Source organism: Pseudorca crassidens, chromosome 1, assembly GCF_039906515.1.
Source record: "Pseudorca crassidens isolate mPseCra1 chromosome 1, mPseCra1.hap1, whole genome shotgun sequence".
In the NCBI taxonomy this organism is placed as follows: Eukaryota; Metazoa; Chordata; class Mammalia; order Artiodactyla; family Delphinidae; genus Pseudorca; species Pseudorca crassidens.
In genome coordinates, this window is record NC_090296.1 from 15,183,035 (window position 1) to 15,207,987 (window position 24,953).

The 24,953-nt window shown below is 43.2% G+C and overlaps 1 protein-coding gene across 9 annotated transcripts in view; it reads left to right on the plus strand.

The window, feature by feature from the left end:
* The window catches only part of FOXN3 (forkhead box N3), a 405,900-nt gene that overhangs the window by 213,939 nt on the left and 167,008 nt on the right, over window positions 1-24,953 (plus strand). For all 9 annotated transcript variants that reach the window (XM_067728219.1, XM_067728275.1, XM_067728258.1 and 6 more), the window contains one exon: window positions 6,263-6,399. In XM_067728219.1, coding sequence (XP_067584320.1) covers window positions 6,263-6,399 — 137 coding nt within the window. The remainder of the gene's footprint in view (window positions 1-6,262; window positions 6,400-24,953) is intronic.

Genomic DNA, 24,953 nt, shown 5'->3' on the forward strand with positions numbered 1-24,953 from the left:
AATTGAAGGTACGTGTATACTAAGTAATCTGTAGTAACACATTCTCAAAGCATAGAGTTAGGAGCCCGTGGGATGATTTAGTCTGACCACCTAATTTATAGATGAGAAACTTGAGACCCAGAGAGGGAAAGTGAACTGGACATACACGTTGACTTTCAGAAGCAGTGGTGTTAGGTGCAGCTCAACAAATACTAATACGTGTACTCATCACTGATGGGCATACTGACTCCAGTGCGCGTCCGTACCTCTTCCCTCCCGCATCCCTGCAGATGGGCCCCTTTCCTGCCTTGGAGCACTTAGATCATCATTGGCTTCCCCTCCCCGGTTCCACAGGACCCAGCCCAACTCTCTTAGCGCCTGAAGACTCCCCTTACCTGGTTTTAGGTTCCCAAACTACAGGAGCTTTGAGTCTGAACCCTGGGTTCAAGTGCAGAAGCTGTAGAGAGGGACCAGCCAACAGTGGCCTGTGTTTTTGTAAATAAAATACTGTGGAAGCACAGCCATGTCTGTTCATTTACATCCGTGGTTGCTTTTGTTCTGCAACGGCAGAGGTGAGTAGTTGCAACGGACCGTGTGGCCTACAGAGACTAAAAGTTTTTTTTTTTTGGCTGCGTCGTGTGGCTCGTGGGATCTTAGTTCCCCGACCAGGAGCTGAACCCGTGCCCCCTGCTGTGGAAGTGCCAACTCCTAACCACTGGACCGCCCGGGAAATCCCCACACAGACTAAAATGGTTACTCTGATCCTTTAAGAAAATGTTTACCAGTGCCTGCTGTAGAAGAATCAGTTAATGTTAAACCTCTAAAGCCAGACCACCTCAGATCTACCTTTCTGTGTTCGTAAGCTTTTGCTATAAAGTTTGGGGTCAGTGAGGGGACAGCAGAGGGAAGGGAGTGGCATATGTCCAGCAAGTTCCTTCAAGTACCTTAATCAGTAGCTCTTAATACAAAGACTCAAAGGTTGTATGTTCACCTGAGCACTGGATTTCCCCCTGCCTCCCAAACTTTGACCTAGTTACTCAGATCAAACCATTCTTCTTCTCTTTTCTTCACCTGCCACTTCTAATCCATCGCCAGGTCCCATTGCTTCTCCAGATTACATCCCGAAGCTGCCCTCTCTTCTACGTCACTGCTGCCACCTGGGCACGTCGGGCCTGGGCTGTGGCATCAGCTCATCATAGATCCCGGCAGGTCCTCTTCCACTCCCAACCCTTTTATGTTTCACACAGCAGCAAGTTCCTGTCTTCCAACTCACAACTCTCTTTATTTCCTTCACAGCAGGCGGTACAGTCTGTCATAATCTTGCTTATTTATTTCTTGACTTACTTACCGTCTTCTTCCCCCTCCAGAATCCAAGCTTCAAGAGAGCAGTTGCCTTATTGTATTGTTCTGTATTCACTCATGTACCCCCATGGTGCCTGGCATACAGTGGGTACCATATGGGTGAGGGAACGGAAGAGGGTGGGTGGTGTTGGAAACATCCGTGGAAATGGCATATCAGAAGCATCAAAAGGGATTGTTTGGAATTGACGTGTACACACCGCTGCTATATTTAAAATGGATAACCAGCAAGGACCTAGTGTACGGCACAGGGAACTCTGCTCAATATTATGTAACAACCTAAATGGGAAAAGAATTTGCAAAAGAATAGATACATGTATATGTATAACTGAATCACTTTGCTGTACACCTGAAACTAACGCAGCATTGTTAATCATTATACTCCAGTGCAAAATAAAGAGTTAAAAAAAAAAGTGGGGGGCATTGTTTCAGAGTCACCAGAAACACGTATCCAGCTCCCTGCTCCATTTTGCCATGGGTCCTGCCTCATTAACCCCCATCCCCAAGCATGGTCCCTCCCCTGTGAATTGGGGGTCACATCGAGGGAGTCCTCCGTTACAGCTGGGAAAGGGCTTTATCCTTCAGAAGTGACGAGAAGGAAGAAAATGGAAACCATTGCTCTAGAAGAGTGTTTACTACCCGTTTTGGACCCAGATCCCCAGTAAGAAGTGTATGTTACTTTGTGATCCACTGTACACCAACACGCAGGTGTACTCGCACACACACTTCACAAAATATTACTTTAGTACAGATGCTTTCTAAGCTGTTCTATTTGGTTCTAGTCCTTTCCATGAAGGCAGTGCTGGTTGTGACCCATTACATTGACTGCGTGCCCCATTAATGTATCATGGGCCACATTTTGTAAACAATGTTTTAAAATACGGTTTATCCTCAGGGACAACCTAGCGAAGAGACCCGCAGTGAAGGCCCGATGTTCGGCAGACTGACCAGTGCTACCATGCGGGTCTGCAGAGTTCCGGGAACAGGGAGAAATTCATGGCCTGCCAGGGATGCCCCTGGATCCAGACCTCTCAGGGAAAAACAAGTTATCCTTAGAAGTTAGATTTAAGATTTAATTTAGTTGCTATTCTTATCTCTCTCTCTTTTTAAAACCCTTCTCACTAATCAGTTCTTTCTATAATATAGGTTCTCCTTGTCTTTTTTTCGTGCTATATACTGATATTTTTATTGCTAACAAGGCATTGTCTGTTATTCCCCAGGTGCTTTTTAATTAAAACAATAACAACTTGGCTTCATCTGTATGTTTTTACTCCTCTTTCCTTTTCACATTAGTTTTCTCAAACTCTGTGTGTGTGTGCACACACCCGTGCTCATGTAAGAAAGATCTTCCTTCACCTCTCCCTTCCTTCACAGACATGTTTTTGTCTTAAATATATATATATTTATATATGTAAAATATATAAAAACGTATTTATAAATATGCATTTTATATATTATATATTTATAAATATAGAAAATATGTATATTTATATATTTTATAAAAGTATATTACCTATATAACTATTTTTCAAAGATGAAAATGTGTCTATGAATAGAACTCTTTCTTCCCTTATTATCTTGAATTCCCTAACATTTAATGGTGCACGAGCCTCACAGTTATTATGGTTCAACAAAAGAAATCCATATTCTTTAGATGAGATGCAGATAATTCTAAAAGCTCTGACCCTCAAACTTATTACACAACTCTAATCAAATTACACCCTTTTCTCCCCTGTTATGGGCATTAAATGTAATTTTTCCTGGCCGAATAAACTTGAGCATTCTCTGCTCTGCATAGTTCCATTTTAAAAGTTTTCAAGTCAGCCTTCTTACTATTCTGAACTGTTACATGAAACCAACGAGAATGCTTGCAAATAAGATGCGGCGCCAGCCTCTTTCATGCTCCTTCCAAGCTCTGCCTGGAGCTCTCCACTGGAAAATCATTGGAGGGATTTGAGGGATCTCCAGTGTCCCCGTAGGTGTGTCCTGAAGATGCCCTTTTGGCTTATTTTCTTTCTCTCTGGAAATTCTGAGTGTGAGATACTGAAATTAGTGTTTGGTCTGTGAAAATCTATCACAGTTCCAGACCACGCTCACCGTAAAATGCAGCACTGATCAAGGTAGGAACCGTGATGATCCCAAGCTCAGGCACATTGCCTGCAGTGAAGATACTGGGAATGTGTGCTGACCAAGTGTGGAATTAAACCTTAGCTTGGTGATCACTGTGCGAAGACCCGAGCAAAAGAAAACTTCTAGTAGGGAAGTCAGAATTGGCTTCCTGAGCAAGGGAGAAGTAACATGGAGTGAGGGGTTCATAGAAGGGTGATGGGGGGGTGGGGTGGAAATAAAGTGGGGCGTCTTAGAGAGTAGCAAAGCTCTCCAGAGCGCACTTGCTGCGCCGGGGCCAGTGGTACTCCAGGAGATTAATACTTAGTCCTCACGTGGAAGGTCTGCTTGCCGGGGACCCCACCCACTGCCTCTGTTGGAATTTGGTGATTCTTTCATGATGGGAGAATCGGATGTGGAAAGCATGGTGCAGCCAGCTTTGCCTTCTTTCTTCTGTCCAAAAGGACCTGTTCGTGGTCCCCTCCGCCCTCTGCCATTTATCGAATGCCTGTACGTTCTCCACTGTTCTAGGTGTTTCCTGTCATGCTGGACCGCACACCTGTCTCTAAGGGGGTCTTTATTTTGCCACTGAGGAAGCTTGGACTTTCTAGGGGACCCTGATTTGCCCCAGGCCACAGAGGAAACATCGGTCTGGCTTTAGAACTCCCGTTCTTACTGTAGCTCGGCCTGCCTCTTGTACCTGGATCACCTACCTTGCGATCCTCCCCGCACCCCAATCCTGCGGGGTTTCCCCCTTTTTCTTCTGGTAAATAGTAGTGTAGTGTAATAAACAAGGTGCTAAGGATTAGGAGAAACCGCCTTCTGGCTTATTGTTATTTCCCTTCATTTGTTTGTCATATTTTTATTCCCTGTAAGATTAAACGGCCCTACCCTGAAAGCCACCTTGATGAAAACAGAAGCCCCATGTGGTTCCCAGAACCAGGGTGATCTCATTGCAGAAACGTGTGGGTTGCACATGGGCCCTGGCCCTCCAACTAGCTAGTTGGGAGCCTTGTCTTCAAGGGGATTGGAAAGGGAGTCCCACTGGCACAGGGCTCGACAGGGAGCCTTTGATGGACTCAGGCCAGGACCCCTGCTGCCCAGGAGGTGACTGGCTTTTGTGGTTTGCTTTACGTTATCCAGATCTGGGAGTTACTGGTCTTCCTCCATGCCTCTCAGCATCTTGGCTTTTGCTTTCTTCTAAAAAGTGTGCCGCACAGCTTTTTTCCAAAGGACAGAATGGAAGGTCCAGGGCTGATCATTGATGGCCTGCCTGCTTTACCCGGAAAGTGTCATTAGTCCCCCTTCTGGGCTTGAAAATGTATGCGTGGAAGGAAAGACCACGTAAGGGTGTTGAGTTTTCTAAAATTGAAATGTTTCATTTCTTTAAACATCCGGGTGGTTAAACTGGGAGCTTTGGTGTTTAACCCAGGCAGGTTGGCCTGACTGGGACTGTGTTTGGGGTCAGGCCTGCACTTGCGGGGCGGATGGGGGGAGCAGTGGGGGAGGGGGAGCAGAGGCTCTAGCCCCGGATCTTGGCTTCGAGCAGTTCCCTGTGCTGAGTGCGCTGGTGGTGTTGATAGTAAAGAATTTTAAGGGGTTCTGTGAATAAGTATGTAAGTAAACTGATGACTGAAATACAAATTTTTAAAACTTTAAAGATTTTAGGAATAATTTTTTATTTATTATTTATTATATTTATTTTTATTTTTTTTAGTTCTCCTTCTAGGGGATTTTCTTGGACTTTGCCCCCTGCATAATAGTTAAATGATTTTCTTGTTTGCTTTCTAAATCTTTCTGTAGTATAATAGTTGTGAAAATTAGAGAGTCGTTGGCTGGAAGCATGGGGTGGGTGTGGGTTTATATAATTTGACTTCTTTTCTCTCCAAATCAGTAAATGTTTACAAATGACCTTATCAAGCAGCTTGGGTACATTCGGTCACTTGAAAGCGAGCAGTCAGAACAGACTGCCCATCGTATCAGCCTGCCGCCAGATCCAGTGGGCCTCAGAGGCAGATCTTGCATGTGTTTTATAAAATGCTGTGTGCCCAGAACAAAAGCGTCCAGCTGAAAGTGGGCCTCCGAGCAAGTCTCCCTCTCTCCATGGAACCAGTTTGTTAAAATTTGTATTTTAAAAGTTTCTGACTTCTGAAGATTCAGGTCTGGAGCAAAATCCAGAATGGAGGATATCAAAAAATAAGTACTGGATTCTGGCTAAGGTTTACCACTGCTGCCTGAGTTCTTTTGTTTCTTTGGGAAGGTCATTACAGAATTCCATTGGAAGCTTAAATAATGTCATTCTTTTGTTAAGCAGGAAAAAACAAGGGGATTACTTTTTTGTTTTTGTAAAGTGGCACCGATGTAATAGGGTTTGAAAACATAACCCTCGAATTTTTAAAGCAGAGACAGAGTTTTGAGGGTGTCTCTGCCCTCTTTTTCTCTCAACCCTTGATACCTGACAAATTTAAAACTCACTTTTTAAAGGGGATACATATGTTTTTCAAAGTTGACACTGAAAAATCATAAGGGAACTGAGGGTTTTGGTCAGTAGGATATGAAAATTACAATATTATTGTAGCAACATCACCTGGAAATAACATATTCATTTTGTTAAACTTAATGTGTATACACAGAAACGCATTGCCTGGTGTTCTGTTGTCAGAGGACAATAGTACAGTAGTTAAGGCTGGCAGACAGTTAACAAAGAAGTGAGAGGCTTTTCAAAATAAGTAACTATGATGAGAGTTATACATCTACTTACTGCACAGTAGGTACTGTCTCTATATTAATCACTGTTGTATTTTATTGTTCTTTGCAGAGTATCGGGAAAGGGTCATTGTGGTGCATAGACCCAGAGTATAGACAAAATCTAATTCAGGCTTTGAAAAAGACACCTTATCACCCACACTCGAATGTGTTCAATACACCTCCCGCCTCTCCTCAGGCATATCAAAGGTAAGCCATTCAGACCTTTTTTGTTTTGGGGTTGGTTTGTTTGTTGTCTACTGAAGTTGCATTATTTTGGCAGAGACAGGCACTGAAACTAATTTAATAGGCTGTATGATTTGAAAAATAACTGTAGATAAATGAGAAAGAAGTTAAGTATTCTTGGAGGCATATCCAAGTGTTTTCTCGGCAAACCTTACCGCTTCTGCTGCTTGGGACGAATGTGTCTCCTTCCAGAAGGCTTCATGGTGGGTGAAATAATGTCTTCCTGGGTAGAAACATTTACAAAGGAAAGCTGTCAGCTTTAACATCTCAGAGTGTGGCCGTTTGCAGGGATGAGAGTCCAGGAGCGCGTCGGGTAAGCGATTCCAACTTCCCATCCTCCAAGCCAGAGTGTCTGCAGGTGTTTCACTGAAGGATGCACAGAGTTGTTGCAGCTCCCCGTCTCCATGTAGACGGTGCTCCAGAGTGATCCTTTCGTTGTGGTTACTTGGTGTTTGCCTCTTCAAGGAAAACAGCAAAGAACAGTAGAGACTAGGATTGCCCGTCACATGCCCATTTGTTTTGAGACAGTGAGGTCACGGGTGCCATTTTTACAGAGATAGAATTGGAGGGGAGGATATGCAACCTGTCACTCAAAAAAAAGGTTACTATTTTTAGTATTTAGGCTAAAAAAATAGCCCTATAAAACAGAACCAATTTTTAAAATTGATTTTCTCTTGCATAGTGTTTGGGTTTGAAATCTATCCCTCAACTCTACAAAAAAAAGGGTTTTTTTCTTTAATGTATAGAGATGTTTCTATTGTTACCAGTCAGTTAAGAGAATGATCCTTGGACTACAAGTTTACGTCAGTGAGGAAAGGCGTGAATTCATAGATGTCGGTAGTTTCACAGTCTGTGTCATTGCAGATTCTTTCCCTAGTCTGGTGTTTGTTCTGCAGAAGGGAGCACAAAGTGATCCTCTGAAACAGCATTAATGAAGTTCTTGTACATCTCAGTTGAGAAGCATTCCATCACAGGCCTTAGACAATCAGTCTTCAGCAAGAGACGGGGAGGAACAGCTGGGCTCTCTGAGAAGACTGCTGTATGTCTGCCTTCGCTAGGCGATTAGCGTGATGGTAGCCATAGCAACTGCAGCATCTCCATAGTAACACGTAGCCGAGACAGGTGCAGTTGCATCACAAGGCTGTTTGTTGCCTGGCAAAAGGACAGGCCATTAGTACTTAGATATGGGCTGTTGCCTTAGAAACAAATAACCCTACATAGCAACTACAGTTGGCTTGAAAGATTTGGGGGCAAAAAAGGTTGTAGCAGCTTTTGTCTATGTTCATAAAAATCAGTGGAAGCATACTTTATTGGAAATGACAACTTGAGGTCATATAGCTGTAGGAGATAACATGGGATTTTCCAAAGCAGCCCAGCCAGCATTGTAGAAATGTCCAGAAGGGCAGAGCCATATGCTTGGTTTTCTCCTTGTGGCCGTAACCACTCCTGAAATGGGAGAAAACTGGGTTTGGAGTGGAGACTTACTGATGTGCAGGGTTGATGGGGAAGGGGATGACCCTCATTATTGGAATAATTCCCAGATTCTCATGTTCCTTTGTCATCCTGCTCCCCTCACCCTCCACACCCCACAGAAAACCCTTCACTTTCCTCCCAGTTTGTACCTCGGAAGTATTTCGTATCCTTTTGCTTCTAAGAAGTTAAGAACATAAGTGTTATTCACTGGGTCACATCACTGGTTCATTTAGGCCAGTATTTTGTTGCCAAACGCGACCCCAAGGGAAACACAGTAATTATTTAATAATTTGAAGGATTAGAGTAGAGCTCTAGAGGTTGCCAGAGGGATGCACGCTCAGGCGAGGGGCTTTGTGAGCTGGCCTAAGCCTAATGACTTCATTTGATTTTTTAATATAGGAATAAAAATGCAGATGAACTGGAACTTTTGTAATGAAAATAATTTCCAAACGAAAACTTCAGATCCCAGTATGTCACATCCAGTTCCTCTTCTCCCACTTGACTGAGGGGGAAAAAAAAGTTTCTGCCTCTGCGCATGCGGGAACTTAGATTTCACCTCCATAAAGATTACTGGATGTGGAGTGAGAAGACAGACCAGATTTCAGCCTGCCTCTTCCATGTCTTACCTCTAAGAACAAGTCACTTTCTCTTTCCCGGGGACTCTAGTTCCTTCATCTGAAAGCTTAGTATCCTGTAGTGTGTAAAATTGTACTAAGGGTCCTAAATGCTGGATGATTGTATAATATTCGTATAGCTGACAGTGACGTAGTCAGTTCCGTTCTAAGCCATTGGGCCACTTGTGGACGTGACTTAGGGAAGGTGGAAGTGGGACAAAGCGAGTCATTAAACAGGGACCACAAATGGCGACCTGACACGATCTGGCTGGGTCCTCTGTGATGCAGGGAATCACCTGTCTGCCCCGCAGGATTGCTGTGAGGGGCACCTGGGAAGCGCTTGGATTTCACAGAGCTGGTGCTTAGCACGCTGAAGATGGTGATTATACTAGATGGGTGGTTATTGCTAGTACTTGCCGGTGTGCTTGGCAAGTAGTGCTCTGAACCAAGCTGCAGGTGGCTGGAAACTCTGCAGGGAAAATGAAGCATCTGAAAACACTGACCCCGAAACCTTGTTCACGTCCAAATATGATGCTCAGTACTGCCGCACGGAGCTTGTGCCTCTGTTTTCCAGTATGCCCTTTTGAATGTTTGTTAGAAACATCACTGTGATCTCTGTCTTCATCTTCACTGTGTGATGCACTTTGTTCTTCCTGTGTGCCGTGTCCAAATTTCCCTTTTTTAGAAGGACATCGGTTATACTGGATTAGGGGACTACCCTATTCAGTATGATCTAATCTTTTTTTTTTTCTGTGGCACGCGGGCCTCTCACTGTTGTGGCCTCTCCCGTTGCGGAGCACAGGCTCCGGACGCGCAGGTTCAGCGGCCATGGCTCACGGGACCAGCCGCTCCGTGGCATGTGGGATCTTCCCGGACCGGGGCATGAACCCGCGTCCCCTGCATCAGCAGGCGGACTCTCAACCACTGTGCCACGTGGGAAGCCCAGTATGATCTAATCTTAACTAATTACATCTCCAATGACTCTATTCCCAAATAACATCACATTCTGAGGTACTGGTAACCAGGACTTTAATGTGAATTTTTTTTTGTATGTTGGAGGGGGAACACAAAATTCATCCCATCACAACCCTTTTCTTAAGTAAGGCATTTCACTAATAAAAATATGGAGAAGCAGAAAGTAAGGAAGTGTTCAGAAAACAAGGATGTAAAAAGCCTACCAGAGCCAACCTGAATTTGCTCCCCGTGGCCAAAGCTGGGACAATATGAACAACAAATAAATAACATAGCATTGGGATATAACCCCAAATATAAAATACATGTCTGTGAATCCATACTGATATAAATAAATGCTCAACTAAATAAATGAGAGTAGAGACAAATTTCCCATACGGAAGAATTCTAAATAATTTATGTAGATATTCATCCATTCAAGGAGTGGGAGTTTAACTCCCCACCCCTTGAGTGGCTGCACTTAATGACTTACTTCCAAAGAGCAGAGTGTGGAAAGGGGGTGGAAAAGGAAATTTATGGTGGAAAACCTGGCAAACACTACCTTGGCCAGGTGGTCAAAGCTAACAGCATCTGTGATGTGAAGTTGACAAGATGTGCCCGTGATAACGATGTCAAGAAATTATCACTTCACCTTTGTTGTCCTCCTCCCCCAAATCCCTAACTTCTCTGTAATCAGAGAAAAACATTAGGCAAGGTTTTGTCCCCAAGGTGGTGCGGCGGGGGTGGGGGGGGCATTCTTAAAAATACCTGACTAATTGTCTTCAAAGCTGTCAGGTCATCAAAAACAAAGAAAGTCTGAGAAACTGTTACAGACCAGAGGCTACGAAGACATGGTGAGACATGGTGACTAAATGGGTAATGGGATCTCTTGGATAGGTTCCTGGAACAGAAAGAAGACATTAGGGAAAAACTAGTGAAATAAGAATAAAGTGTGCAGTTAATAGCAACGTATCATTGTTGGTTCCTTAGTTGTGACAAATGTACCATAGTAACCTAAGATGTTAACCTTGGACAAACTGAGTGTAGGGTCTGTGAGAACTCTCTGCACTGTCTCTGTAACTTTTCTGTTCAAGAAAAAGCAGTCCCCGATGCGCAGACTAGTTGAGTTTATCAATTTAAAATAACCATGTCCCTTTTGTTGTAATGGAAAGTGAAAATCACTGCATCGCTGAGCGGTTTGCCCGACCCATTTGGAGTCTGTCTCTATCATGTTACGAGACAACTGAAGAGCTCTTGCTTTTACCTCATTCTCCCTAGGATCTGCTGAGCCGTACAAGGGGCTTGGCTGTAAGTTGGCTCTTACAGTTCTTGGAACTCTATTTCTGTGAAATGACGCTCAACTGTGCTTGGTAGGGTCCCCGAGGTCAAGCTGCCCGTGCCAGATCAACTTCTTTTTGTTCCCAGCTTTTGCCAGTGTGACTTTCAGACTCTAGGTCTGGAAGGAGGAGGGAGGATGGTGTAGTTGGGTTTCTTGCCCATACGTCTTCAGAAAAGTCCTATTATCTGGTTTAATGGTTTTGTTGCCTATGCCCCTCTTTCGTGGACGTGGGATTTCTCATTAATGGATATGCACATTTTAGTGCTTTTGATATAGGTATTGCCAATTTGCCTTCCAATTTTAGACTCTGTTCCAATCTACACTCCCTCCAACTTATTAGGAATTTTCCCTTTTCTAATCTTTCTCCGTGTCTGATGGTTAAATAAACAGCTCCCCAGTGGGTGACCTTGACTTTTATGATTTTGATACTGTATAGTGGGGGCCCTTAAACTTGACAATACTCAATTCACACCCCTTAAATAGTGGGTACCCCAAAACAATGTTTATGACAACAGATTGTTTTCAAAAGTTACGTATAGGGTCTTATGTAGCATCCTCTCTGGGATAGGCACCAATCCAAAATCAGTTGACAGAAAAAAAGTTTCAATCATCTCTCACCATAGGCGGGAACAGGTTTTATGATGAATCAAACAGGATGGGTTATAGAGAGTTTCTTGGATGATCATTTTTTCAGAGAAGGGAAATTTAGTAAAATATACCTAATTTGGGAGCCAGAGCCACTATAGTTTTATGCTTCCTTGGTACCTCCAAAGAAATCTCAGCATCTTATATGCCTCTGGTCTATGTGATGGGGCAGCCATGGCTGGGCTTTGGAGGAACATAAACCCTGATTGAGGGGACTTCTGTTGCCCAATGCACCTTTCACTTTTTGCTTAAATATCTTTAAAAATAATGACAATGTATTTTATATTTTATATACAGTATTGTAGCCTAACATGTACAAAGTTAGAAAAATCCATAAGACTTTTATTTGCTGATCTAGGTCTGAAGATTTATTTTTTGGATGACTTTAAAGTTTACAGAGTCAAAACATTTCAAGAAAGTTTCTGTCGCTCTCACCTTTTTTTTTTTTTTTTAAAGAGAATTCCGAACATTTAAGCTTATCATTTAGCTCCTTATGTATCTTTTTGCTTCTTCAGAGCAGTTTAATGAGCCGCAAAAGATACATTAATGACCTCTCCAAAGGTTTTGGCCTTTCAGATATTGAGGGTCTTAATGAAAATGGCTGATTTTAGTGCTGACTCACCAAAAGGTTTTATTTTTATCCTGCCTGCTGCCCTATTCATGTGCTTTGAGCTTATTCTTTATAATTTTTAAAAATGCCTACATAGCAGAACTATACTGCTAAGGATATAGAAATTGTACAGAGTGGTCAGTATATGTTTGAATTAAGGAAATCATCAGGGATTCCTCACCAGGTAAGTAAGCATTGGCCGAAGGAGAGACCTGATGATGGCAGATGGGGGATTGCGTTGGGAGGAGGTAGGGAAGGTGGGGTGTTTAGGGAACTCATCCTTTTAGACAATTAAAAGATTAGAAAATCCTAACAATGTTAAGCTTGTTAACATAACCATGTTAATTCCCCCACTAAAATGCTGAATTTGTACACAGCAAGGAATAGCTTATTCATTGCTTGGATAACATCCAATAATTTTTTAACTTATAAGACATCTTTCATTCCAGTTATTCAAAGTGGTATGCATTTAATTGTTGGCAGAAGAACTGCAAAGCCCAAATAAAATCAGTTTTAACTTGTATTAAAGGGGTTTGTTAGATTGTTGTGTCATCGCAACTTTTAATTCAGTCAAGTATAAAGAATGAGTGTGAGGATTTAGATTAGTTACATCATTATTACACATTACACACCTTATATTTACTTGTAAGCGACATATTTGATGGAAACCATGAATAGTTTTTTAAAAGCTCCTCATATACAATACACTTACTTGTGTAAGTGTAATTAAAAAGGGTGAGGTATTAGCTATGTTGAAAGCATATGCGTTAAACTGCAACATTATGCTTAATTTTTTAAAGGACAATATTCTTTTAAATTTTAAAAATCTTTTAAAATCAGTGTGAAGCTTCATTGTGCTAAATATATTGAAGGATGTGCTAAATTAATGTGGTAAAATGAATATGGGATTGAATGACAAGATTTTCTAATAATAGTAATTTGAAGTACAAACTTTGTTTTGTTAAAAAATTGGAGGAGACATAGAAAAGGCTTACAAATTTAGGGGTTCACTTATATATAAAAAACAATGCTCATTTACAGTGTGAGCTTTAAAAATCCATTAGTTAGCCATGATTTTCTTTGCATATCAAATCATATTGTCTATTGACTTCCATTCTATTTTCTGAGTTTGTCTCGGAATATTTTTAATCTCAGCATTTTACCTGCAGTATGCTGTCCATTGTACATTTCATCCTCCGTTATTTTATTTAAATGGAAAATAGTCTCTGTTATCTTTGAGCTCTTATGTGCTAGGTGTATCGTATGAATATAGTGCCCAGTCATCCAATTTCATCCTGTTTTCACACTCACTTTGAAAGTTGAATGTTTCAGCAGCTATCTGTTTTACTCAGGTGCGGAGTGAAACTCATGGCCAAGAGAGAGCCAAGCTGAGTTCTTTTTCATCCTCTGAACTCTTGGGGTGCCCTCAGTCCCTGGTTGGTATTCTGTCAGCAGAAGTGTTAGGATCTCTTTAAATCTGCTACTGGTAAATTTCTGTTGATCTAACTACTGAGATAATGGATGACAAAGGGGTTCTGTGTCCCTGATTCCTGGTTAGAAAGTTGAAGTGTTGATGGACTCAGCAGGAGTCTGGGGTCTTTACCGATTTGCTTCCTGTTTATTTGCATCTCCAAATAGCCAGCAGAGGACCTGGCAGATTCCTGGTCAGAGCATCTTAGGGGCCGACCTGCATTCTGCATGTTTGTCAACCCCCTCACCTTCTCGGAGGGGGAGAAATTGATCTCCATGTTAGAAATATGAAAGAGCTGTCAAAAACGCATGGAATCAGTGATGTACAACATGAGACAACAGACTGCACACTCTGTTTTGCAGGAGGGTAAAATTGGCAAATTAAAAAAATTTTTTTATTGGAGTATAGCTGCTTTACAATGTTGTGTTAGTTTCTGCTGTACAGCAGAGTGAATCAGCCACATATATATCTCCCCTCTTTTTTGGATTTCCTTCACATTTAGGGCACCACAGAGCATTGAGTACAGTTCCCTATATAGTAGGTTCTCATTAGTTATCTAAAAATCGGCAAATGTTTCATCACAATAGAAAATTAAAAGCAACCACTGCCATTTGTAAGACTCCTCTTTCTCCAACTTCTGGTTACACTAAACACTCCTGGATTTTATAGACTGAAAAGGAGGGGGATTAAGAAGTAGAGGCCTGATATAATTAGATTAGACAGTAGAACCCATCATTCACAAAAGATTTGAGGAAGGAAGAATGGGGGTGGGGAGAATTCGTGTACTATAAGTGCGTCAGCTGTGAATTAATGTTGGTCAAAAGCGTACTGTTAAGTAGTTTCAGGTTATATTAATAAAAGGTGAGTATTTGAACAAGTGATATGATAACCAGTAATTCCCACTTTCATTGTAGACCAGACCTCACTGCGATGTTTCTGACCAGGTGGGAGGGGGACTTTAAGATAATGAGAAAAGCAGTGAAGCTGGTGGAGGAGCTGGAAATGTGTGATCTGGAGAAAATACTTTCAGAAGATCAGCATGCCAGCCGTATTCAGCTTCTGCTAGGAGGGTTTTGGGTCCAGTGGGTTGAAGTTATAGAAGGAAAGATTTGGGCTCACTTAAAAAAGATCTCTCCAACAGAACAGCATCTAACAATGCCAGACACATACCAGGATCTGGGTAACTGTTTGGATGGGTAAATGTTTGGGTGGATGGGTAAATGTTTGGGTGGATGGGTAAGTGTTTGGGTGGGTAAGTGTTTGGGTGGATGGGTAACTGTTTGGGTGGGTAAGTGTTTGGGTGGATGGATAACTGTTTGGGTGGGTAACTGTTTGGGTGGGTAAATGTTTGGGTGGATGGGTAAGTGTTTGGGTGGGTAAGTGTTTGGGTGGATGGGTAACTGTTTGGGTGGGTAAGTGTTTGGGTGGATGGGTAACTGTTTGGATGGGTAAGTGTTTGGGTGGATGGGTAACTGTTTGGATGGGTAAGTGTTTGGGTGGATGGGTAACTGTTTGGGTGGGTAAGTATTTGGGTGGATGGGTAACTGTTTGGATGGGTAAGTGTTTGGGTGGATGGGTAACTGTTTGGGTGGGTAAGTGTTTGGGTGGATGGGTTACTGTTTGGGTGGGTAAGTATTTGGGTGGATAGGTAAGTGTTTGGGTGGGTAAGTGTATGGGTGGATGGGTAACTGTTTGGCTGGGTAACTGGGTGGATGGGTAACTGTTTGGGTGGGTAAGTGTTTGGATGGGTAAATGTTTGGGTTGATGGGTAACTATTTGGGTGGGTAAGTGTTTGGGTGGATGGGTAACTGTTTGGGTGGGTAAGTATTTGGGTGGATGGGTAACTGTTTGGGTGGGTAAGTGTTTGGGTGGGTAAGTGTTTGGGTGGATGGGTAGGTGTTTGGGTGCGTAAGTGTTTGGGTGGATGGGTAACTTTGGGTGGTTAAGTGTTTGGGTGGATGGGTAAGTGTTTGGGTGGGTAAGTGTTGGGTGGATGGGTAACTGTTTGGGTGGGTAACTTTTTGGGTGGGTGGGTAACTGGGTGGGCAAGTGTTTGGGTGGATGGGTAACTGTTTGGGTGGGTAAGTGTTTGGGTGGGTAAGTGTTGGGTGGATGGGTAGCTGTTTGGGTGGGTAACTTTTTGGGTGGGTGGGTAACTGGGTGGGTAAGTGTTTGGGTGGATGGGTAACTGTTTGGGTGGGTAAGTGTTTGGGTGGATGGGTAACTGTTTGGGTGGGTAAGTGTTTGGGTGGATGGGTAAGTGTTTGGGTGGGTAAGTGTTTGGGTGGATTGGTAAGTGTTTGGGTGGATGGGTAAGTGTTTGGGTGGATTGGTAAGTGTTTGGGTGGGTAAGTGTTTGGGTGGATTGGTAAGTGTTTGGGTGGGTAAGTGTTTGGGTGGATGGGTAAGTGTTTGGGTGGATGGGTAAGTGTTTGGGTGGGTAAGTGTTGGGTGGATGGGTAACTCTTTTTTGGGTGGGTGGTGGGTAACTGGGTGGGTAAGTGTTTGGGTGGATGGGTAAGTGTTTGGGTGGATGGGTAAGTGTTTGGGTGGGTAAGTGTTTGGGTGGATGGGTAACTGTTTTGGTGGGTAACTGTTTGGGTGGATGGGTAACTGTTTGGGTGGGTAACTTTTTGGGTGAGTGGGTAACTGTTTAGGTGGGTAAGTGTTTGGGTGGATGGGTAACTGTTTGGGTGGGTAAGTGTTTGGGTGGGTAAGTGTTTGGGTAGTGTGTGAACCAGCTACTCTTGGGATGCTAGTCAAGTTGAGATGACCAGCTGTCAGGGTCCCTTGAAGAGATTTAATTATTGCTGGGAGAATTGCAAGGTCATCCCTTCCAGCTCTTGCAATGTTCTTTTTCTAAGTCTGTTGAGCTGCCAGCACAGGAGAGTAATGGAATATCACTTGGTAGCGCAGTGTTTGTAGTCTCCAAGCCCACAGTGTAGGTTGGAAACAAAACACAGGGAAGATATGGCTTTGTTACTCAGAAATGAGAGGTCAGATTCTTCTCTTGAAATTGTTAAGTCCAGATTTCAAGGCCATAATGGTACTAATTTAGTTACTCTTCATTCTGTGTCACCCAGTATTTTGATTCCTGCCCTGTAATTACCTCTCTTGTTTTAGTGACACTTCTTTGCATTTCCTTCCGTGTGAAGAAAATTATCACTGCGGTGTTTTGCCAAGCAGAAGATCATTTCCAAAAGCTGTCCATCAAATCATCCAGACCTTCCTCCTATTGTTTATCCACTGAATTAACGAGAGCGACACCCACCCTTTGTATAAATCTCTGTGGAAGAGCCAAACCCCTGTCTTTATTCTGTGATATCACATGTTTTGGGCCGGTCTCTGGTCACATTCTTAACCTTTTGTTTTTTCTTACGTAAGGACCACATCGCGTTATTTGTCAAACCGTCTTTGAGACTCTGCTGTGTATGTGAAAGGTGCAGGAAGAGTGTGAGAAGCGTCACACGTTAATTCCACATTAATTGCTAACTCTTGCTGATTTTTCATTCATCTGGAGACAGCATCCATAAACCCTTTAGACACATTTCTTAATCCTTATCTTCTTAGATTGAGTTGCTTAATCGCAGTAGTCCAAGTAGAGACATGTATACGGTGTGTTTATCTATTTTAAATGGAAGCTTTTGGTCAAAGTCTGTTAGCCACCCATATCTCTCTAACACACTAGTACCCCGCCCCCCACCCCCCCACCCCCGCAAACACACACCACCACCCACCCCCATATAGCTTGGGAAGAATAAAAGTGAGTGGAAAAAAAAACATTCAGAGGAAACAAGTAGAAGGAGTTTAGTGGCTTTCTCTTCCTACTCACCCTCTTCTACCACCCGTCCCCCTCCCCTTTCCTCCTCTTCCTCCACCCTCCCCTCCCCCTCCCCTTTTCTCCTCTTCCTCCACCCCTCCCTCTCCCCCTCTTCCTTTTCCTCTTCCTCTTTCTTCTCTTCTCCCTCTCCCTTTCCCTCTGCAATTGTGGGACTTTCAGTGAAAGGATTTTGTTTAATGATAAAGAGAGCAGAGTTTAGTATCTTAGGATTCCTTTGACCTAGAAATTGACTCCCTCCTTCCCTCCCCATTTCGTTTTTTGCTTGTAGAGAAATTGAGGAACATAGAGAGATTCCCCCCCTTTTAAACTTTCCAGCAGAAAGCCACTGGAATGGGTGTTCTGACGGGCTTTGGTGAGTTCCTCAGGCCCACAGCCCCCTGCCTGGCCTCATGTCTGCCCGCACTTGCTAGGGAGTGGACCCTAGCTGGTCCTGCAGGCGGATGGACGGGTGCAGTAGCTGTGACGTCCTCAGGAGGAAGAGGCAAGTCTGGAAGAACAGTAAGAAAGCAGAAAAACGAAGAAGAGCTAAAGATCTTATGGTCTCAGAGTGGGGTGCTGGCATCCCCGACCCTCCCCACCTGTCAGAATCCTGCCCTGTGGTAGACCAGAAGTCACACAAGGCGACCTGTCTCTGATGAGCTTTGGTGCCCTCGGGCAGGTCCTTCTGCGTCCCTGGGCCTCAGCTCCTCGTGTGCAACAAGGCACATCAGGGAGCACAGCCTGAGAACCCCACTTGACCATCCCTAGGCTCCCTCCCAGCTCCTGCAGGCTGACCGTCAAACCAGGCCTAGAGCAAATCCCAGTACGTCTCAGAAAGATGCGGGTTAGAACCGTGCCTGGGCCACTCCCTATCTGTGTGATCTTGGCCAAGTTGCATTTTGTCATTCCTGTTGTGGCATAAGAATACCTAGCTTAGGACTTTCCTGGCGGTCCAGTGGATAAGACTCTGAGCTTCCACTGCAGGGGGCGTGGGTTCGATCCCTGGTTGGGGAACTAAGAAACTAAGGTCCCGAATGCTGCATGGCGGCCAAAAACAAAGAAGAAAAAAAAGAATACCTGTCTCAAAGGGGTGCCATGGGTATTAAATTAAGTAAAGGACTGTATCGAGTGCATCTGTGCCCATGGAAAATCAACGCATTTCAATTTCTCCTTCTTCACCTTCGCAGGACTCTCTTTTGGTAGTTGTACAGTCTTGTTTTTACACATGCTGCCTACCAATTTGGCCCCTAAATATTGGTTTGCACTGTAAGGCATCTTTTTATATATTATCTTCCGTAGTTTCCACTAGATTTAAGATCTGTGAAAACCAGGATTCTTTTAGAGTTCTCTTTCCCTGTGCTTTAACCCTGCCTATAGGTGTTATTCAATAGATATTTATCAATGGTTTCCCTTAGATAGCAGAGTGCAGATTATGAGAATAGTGCAAAACATATTCTTCTAGTTGCTCAGGGATGCCCCGGAATAATTGTAATGCCCTCCCTCCCTTTACTGTCGTGAGGCAAGGGACATATGGGTGGGGGGGGGGCAGCTCACTCTGTATCCTTTCCCTCTGACGATAATTGAGCGGGTTTGTAGTGTTGGTGTCTCTGACCTTCCATCTCCTTCCCCATCTGTCTGCCAAGGCCCTGGTGTACCTCTGGGTATCACAAAGCCTGACTCTTTGGACCGGGTCATTCTTGAAGCCTCAGAGACCCATCAGGTGACTCTGTGATGGAAAGGTTATACATTCCAGGCTGTTGACTTCAAGGCACCAAATGTTGTCAGAGGACTAAACATTTTGCAGCTGCCATAGAAAATTCAAATGCATGTAAGGTGGTGCTAGCCAGGAATCGCTCTCGCTTTGTCTCATTCATTATTCCTTTGAAAAGAAGCCTCCCTCTGCTCCTTACTGAAAGGAAACTTCCTCTGAACACTTAACTGCAGAACAGAGCACTTGAAAGGTAAGGCACTTGGGCTCCCCCTTCCTTAATCATAATGGGAAAAGTTTTCACCGCAGGCCGGCCAAAACACTCAATTGTGTGCATTCTCTACCAGATACATAATCCGTGTTTAAATCTCTTGGCAGTAACTCATTAGTTTTTCCCCCTACATTCTTTTCTTCTTTGATGAGAACAAAGCCCGTCTCCCCCCTGCTCCAGATCTTGCTTCTTTCTCCCAGGAAATCTCACTGTTTCCCTTTCATCCCTCAAGAAGAAAGTCACCCAAATGTTATCCCTCCCTCCCTGCTAAAAGATGATCTTGATTCTTTGTACTTGAAAATCTGGGTTCAGAACTCACAAATAGGTGATACCACAGGCCCTGGATTCTGCAGGAGGTGTTCTGGCCATACATCGTGGCCTGACTCTGAGGACCCCCTCACTTGAGCAGTGCCTCCTTCAAGCTCTGTAATGGGCTGTTCTTGAGAAAGGCAGGTGGGGCGTATGGTAACTCCAATGGAATTTTATTATTTAAGCCCGTTGAAGTTCCCTCTTTCTAACCCCCTCTTACCCTCCCCTCTTAGATGCGGAATATTCTGTCATCACTGGTGTTGAAGTCGAAGTTATAGGAGAACCACCGTGAATTTCTCTAATACAACTCTTTGATGCAGAGTCAAACAAAAATCTCTTTCCACCCGATATTCCAAACTTCTATGAAAAAACTATGTAATGGATGTGAGCTCTTTAGCACTATAGGATTACAGGCAGAGCTTGGAGATATTGTGGGTTTGGTTCCAGACCACTGCAATAAAGGGAATATTGCAATAAAGTGAGTCATAGGAATTTCTTGGTTTCCCGGTGCATATAAAAGTTATATTTATACTCTGCTGTTGTCTAGTAAGTGTGCAATAGCATTATGTCTAAAAACAATGTATATACCTTAACTTAAAAGTTCTTTACTGATAAAAAAAAATACTATCATCTGAGTCTTCAGTGAGTCATAGTATGTACGAACATCAAAGATCATTGATTACAGATCACCATAACAAATATAATAATAATGAGAAAGTTTGAAATATTGTGAGAATTACCAAAATGTGACACAGAGACACAAAGTGAGCAAATGCCTTTGGAAAAATGGCACTGATAGATTTGCTCAATTCAGGGTTGCCACAAACCTTCAATCTGTAAAAAATGCAATTATCTGGGCATGCAATCACGTGAAGCACAATAAAATGAAGTATGCCTATATAAAGAATTTAAAATTTAATTAGTTCCTCCTGCATTGAACCCTAAATCAAGGCAGAAAACCAAGCATTTATTGAGCATCTACTATGTACCAGGCTTGGTATTAACAGACATCATGTATGTAATCTGTCTTAATTCTTATAAGAATCTGATGAGATTGATTTGATCACTGTTTTACATTTTAGAGAACTGAGGCTAAGAGAGGCAGTCCTGTGCCTGCCAATGGCAGGTCACCCAGGTCACTCGTGAACGACTGAGCTGGGACTTGAGCCAGCAGTCTCTCCCTATTGTGACTCCAGAGACTCAGCTCTTCCCACCTTAACTTGGCACCTTGTGGTCGCTTCCTTCTATGGAAATATTCTCCAGTATCTGATAGTTGGAGGGGTGAACCTGGGAAAGGAAGACTGGCACATCAGTTTTTATTTTTAATTAATTTATTTATTTATGGCTGCGTTGGGTCTTCGTTGCTGCTCGCAGGCTTTCTCTAGTTGCAGTGAGCGGGGGCTACTCTCCATTGCAGTGCACAGGCTTCTCATTGCAGTGGCTTCTCTTGTTGCAGAGCACAGGCTCTAGGTGCGCGGGCTTCAGCAGTTGTGGCACGTGGGCTCAGTAGTTGTGGCTCGTGGGGTCTAGAGCGCAGGCTCAGTAGTTGTAATGCACGGGCTTAGTTGCTCCGTGGCACGTGGGATCTTCCCGGACCAGGGCTCTAACCCATGTCCCCTGCATTGGCAGGTGGATTCTTAACCACTGAGCCACCAGGGAAGCCCTGGCACATTCCTTTTTAAAAGGCATTTTCAGTTCTGTAACGTAATGAGGGTGGGACAGATGGAGGTGAGAGCAGTTCAGAGGCCCCTGCAGTAGATCACATCTTTGGAGATGAAGGTCTGAAACAGCTTGCGAGGAGGGAACAAAGACAGTTGGAGGGAGATCCCTGGGACTTGGTGCGGAGCGGGGTGGAGAGGCAGCTGAGAGGGGCCTGACTCGTGTGGATGGAGGAGGGCACCGCAGAGGGAAACGGAGAGGGAAGTGAGTGAGGGCCGTGGGGGGTGTGTGTGTGTGCGTGCACACTCCATGCTTGTGTAAGGATCGCTTCTGTTTTAGACAAAATAGAAAAGCAAATGTAGATGTGAGGTGGGGGAGAATCATGCAATATTTGCTCAAACTTGTGGCTTGAGTTTTATGATTTGGGAGATTATTTATACTGACTGTTTAATAAGAATAAAGAAATTCAACATTCTCCATATTAAAGGTCTTGCCTTGGGGAGTTCCCTGGCGGTCCAGTGGTTAGGACTCCACGCTCTCACTGCCAAGGGCCCGGGTTCGATCCCTGGTCAGGGAACTAAGATCCCAAGTGCCGTGCGGCATGGCTAAGAAAAAGAGAAAGAAAAGAAAAGAAAAGAAAATCAGTGTCTGCCATATGTTCAATTTCAGTAGAAACAAATTAAAATTTTAAAAAAAAGGACTTGCCTTGCCGATGAATTCCATTCTCAGAGATCATTAAGGTTTTGTTTTTTCCTCTAAGCTTGCTTAAATACTCTGTCATCTTTGGGAATAAATGGCCACACAGCCATCTTTCTAATCATTTTTTATGTGTAATTAAAAAAAATGTGTTTGTAGGGAGAACTGACAAGAGCTAACTGCCTTTTGGGGTTAAGTTTTTTTGGTCATGGTTGTTAAAGCAATATATTTTGTAAACATTCTTTTAAAAAAACTAATTATTGACCCGAACCTCCAATATGTACGAACCCAGTAAATATTTGTGAAATCAAATGAATAAATGTAATTAGCATCCTTTATTTGATATTGAAATCATAAAATGGATGAAAGACACAGAATTAACTTTATTTCGGTACAGAATAAGCAAGTGAAGATTCTTCCGAAAATACCTGGCTAATTCTGGTTGACCCACGTGTATACAAATTAAACTGTACATAACTATCAAAATAGTGCTGTGAAAGTGTATAGCTGCTAAGGCAAGACTTAGATTGCTGAAAATGATAAAGCTCTCCTGGTCACTTTGGCTTCTATGCGCCAAGTTGAGTGGACTACTTGGGTGGCAAAATGCAACAAGTAAGGACATTTTCAGTAATATAAAAAGGTGTAGGAATGATACTAAATTTGAGAGAACCAATTGATATTAATGTGCTAGACCATTGAGCTGTTTTGCAGTTAGTCCTGGAAGATGTAGTTTTAACGAAGTCTCTAGATCAGCATTAAGGGAACAAGAGGTGGGGTGTCAGAATCACTAGAGGGAATTTTAAAAAATTATATAGGCTCTTGATGGTGCAGTGGGCTGTGTGTGTTGGGGGAACTTTTTGCTGTGAACATAAAACTTCTCTAAAAAATAAAGTCTATTATTTTCTTTCAGACGTTTATGTGAATAGATGAAGGGCATGACTCTGGGAGTCAGGTATAGCATTACTGTGAAGGGTGCTTGTCTCCCTCTATAGCGTGCACCAGGAAAATCATGCTGAGAATTACTGTCCCATGTCACAGAAAGTGGGGCAGAAAAGAACCTAAAACCACCCAGTTTAGTTTCCCCAGACGGGTACTACAGTGAACAGTTTCCAGAGATGTTAGGACTTTCCTATCGAATATGTGTGGAGTTTTCCATGGCCAATAAATTTGGGAAATGCAGCTCATGATAACTTTGTAGTGAGCTAATTCAGATCTTTTCCCGCACTTTATTAGACAGATACTTTTTTGGGGGGGGCACACTTACCAACATGTTCCAAGGAACACCAATTTGGGAAAAAGTAATCTAAAATAAGGGTGATTTCAAAGCATGAGTTGCCACTCGCTAATGGGTTGTGAAATCAATGTAGGGCTTACAACCATTCTTTTCTTTTAGTGAAAAATAATAGAATAGAAAATGCCAGAGTGGGTTGCACATAGGAGGGTAAATGTTATTTTGTGAAACTTTTGTTTCAGTTATATATGTGGGTTTGTGTAAACTCAGTCATAATGAAAACTCTATTCCTTACTGTAGGTGATGGCCAAAAATATTTTGGAGATCACTGGTCCATTTCAGTTCCTCAGTTTTATAAGTGAAAACCCTGAGACTCAAGGGTTTGAGTGGATCTCAAGATCACGTGGGGAGTTAGTGGCAGACAGAACCTGAGTCTACTCTTCATCCTCTTTCAGCGACACCAGCGCTCTACCAAATCCATAAATCATCCTGTTTAAAAAGCAGCCCTGGACTTCCCTGGTGGTTCAGTGGTTAAGACTCCACGCTTCCAATGCAGGGGGAGCTGGTTTGATCCCTGGTTGGGGAACTGAGATCCCACATGCTGCGCGGCGCAGCGAAAAAATTCAAAAAACAGAAAACAAATAAAAAGCAGCCCTGGTGGAAACAACCCAAATGTCTGTCAAAGGCAAATGGATAAACAAAACAAGGCTTATATGTACAATGGAATATTATTCAGCCTTTAAAAGGAATGATATTCTGATATGTGCTACAACATGGGTGAGCCTTGAGGACATTATGGTAAGAGAGACAAGTCAGACACGAAAGGACAAGTGTTGTATGATTCCACTTAAACTTAATAGAGACAGAAAGGAGATTGGAGGTTACCCGGGGTTGAGATGAGGGGCAGCCAGGAGGTAGTGATATTAAACCACTCTGGGTACAGAGTTTCTGTTTGGAATGAGGACAAACTTCTGGAAATAGATAGTGGTGACGGTTGCACAACTGTGTGAATGTACTCAGTGCACTGAACTGTACACTTAAAAATGGTTAATATGGCAAATTTTTTGTTGTGTATATTTTATCACGATAATAATTTAAAAGAATCCAGCCACAAAATAATAATAGTAATAATAATAATAATAAAGGCAGCATAACACTTGTTTTAAGCAGACCTCATTTCACACTCTAACACCTGTTCCTTCCTTTGGCCCTTGCCCTGTGCAGGCCCAGGCACTGAGATTTCTGAGGCCACCTAGGCAGGCTTCCTGCGCTTAGGAATCCCTGGAGCAGAGTAAGGCCACATGTGGCCTTGATTCTAGACTCCCTGGCAGGTGATGACGGCTAGCATTTTCGCAGGTGATGCATTTTACAGCAGTGGGTCCTGCTCAGCAGATGACCTTTTCCGTCTAATAGCTCTGATTTTCCAACGCGACATTTGGATAAACCCACAATTTTCTTTTGGAAGGCCAAGGAGAAACATGTATCATGGTTTTTCTCTTGGTTTCACCCCTCTCCTCCGTTGACCTTTAGCCCTGACCCATTGACAAATACCCTGTTCTCCTTTCCTCTTCCCTCTTCCTTTACAAGACCGCCAGGCTCGCCGCAAACAGCCATTTAAGTGAAATGCTACTACCCACAGGCTGCTGATAGTGATTCCCACTGTCTCCATTCTTCGCTCATGCTTCACATGTTTGGGTATGAGAATCAGAAGAAGCACGGTG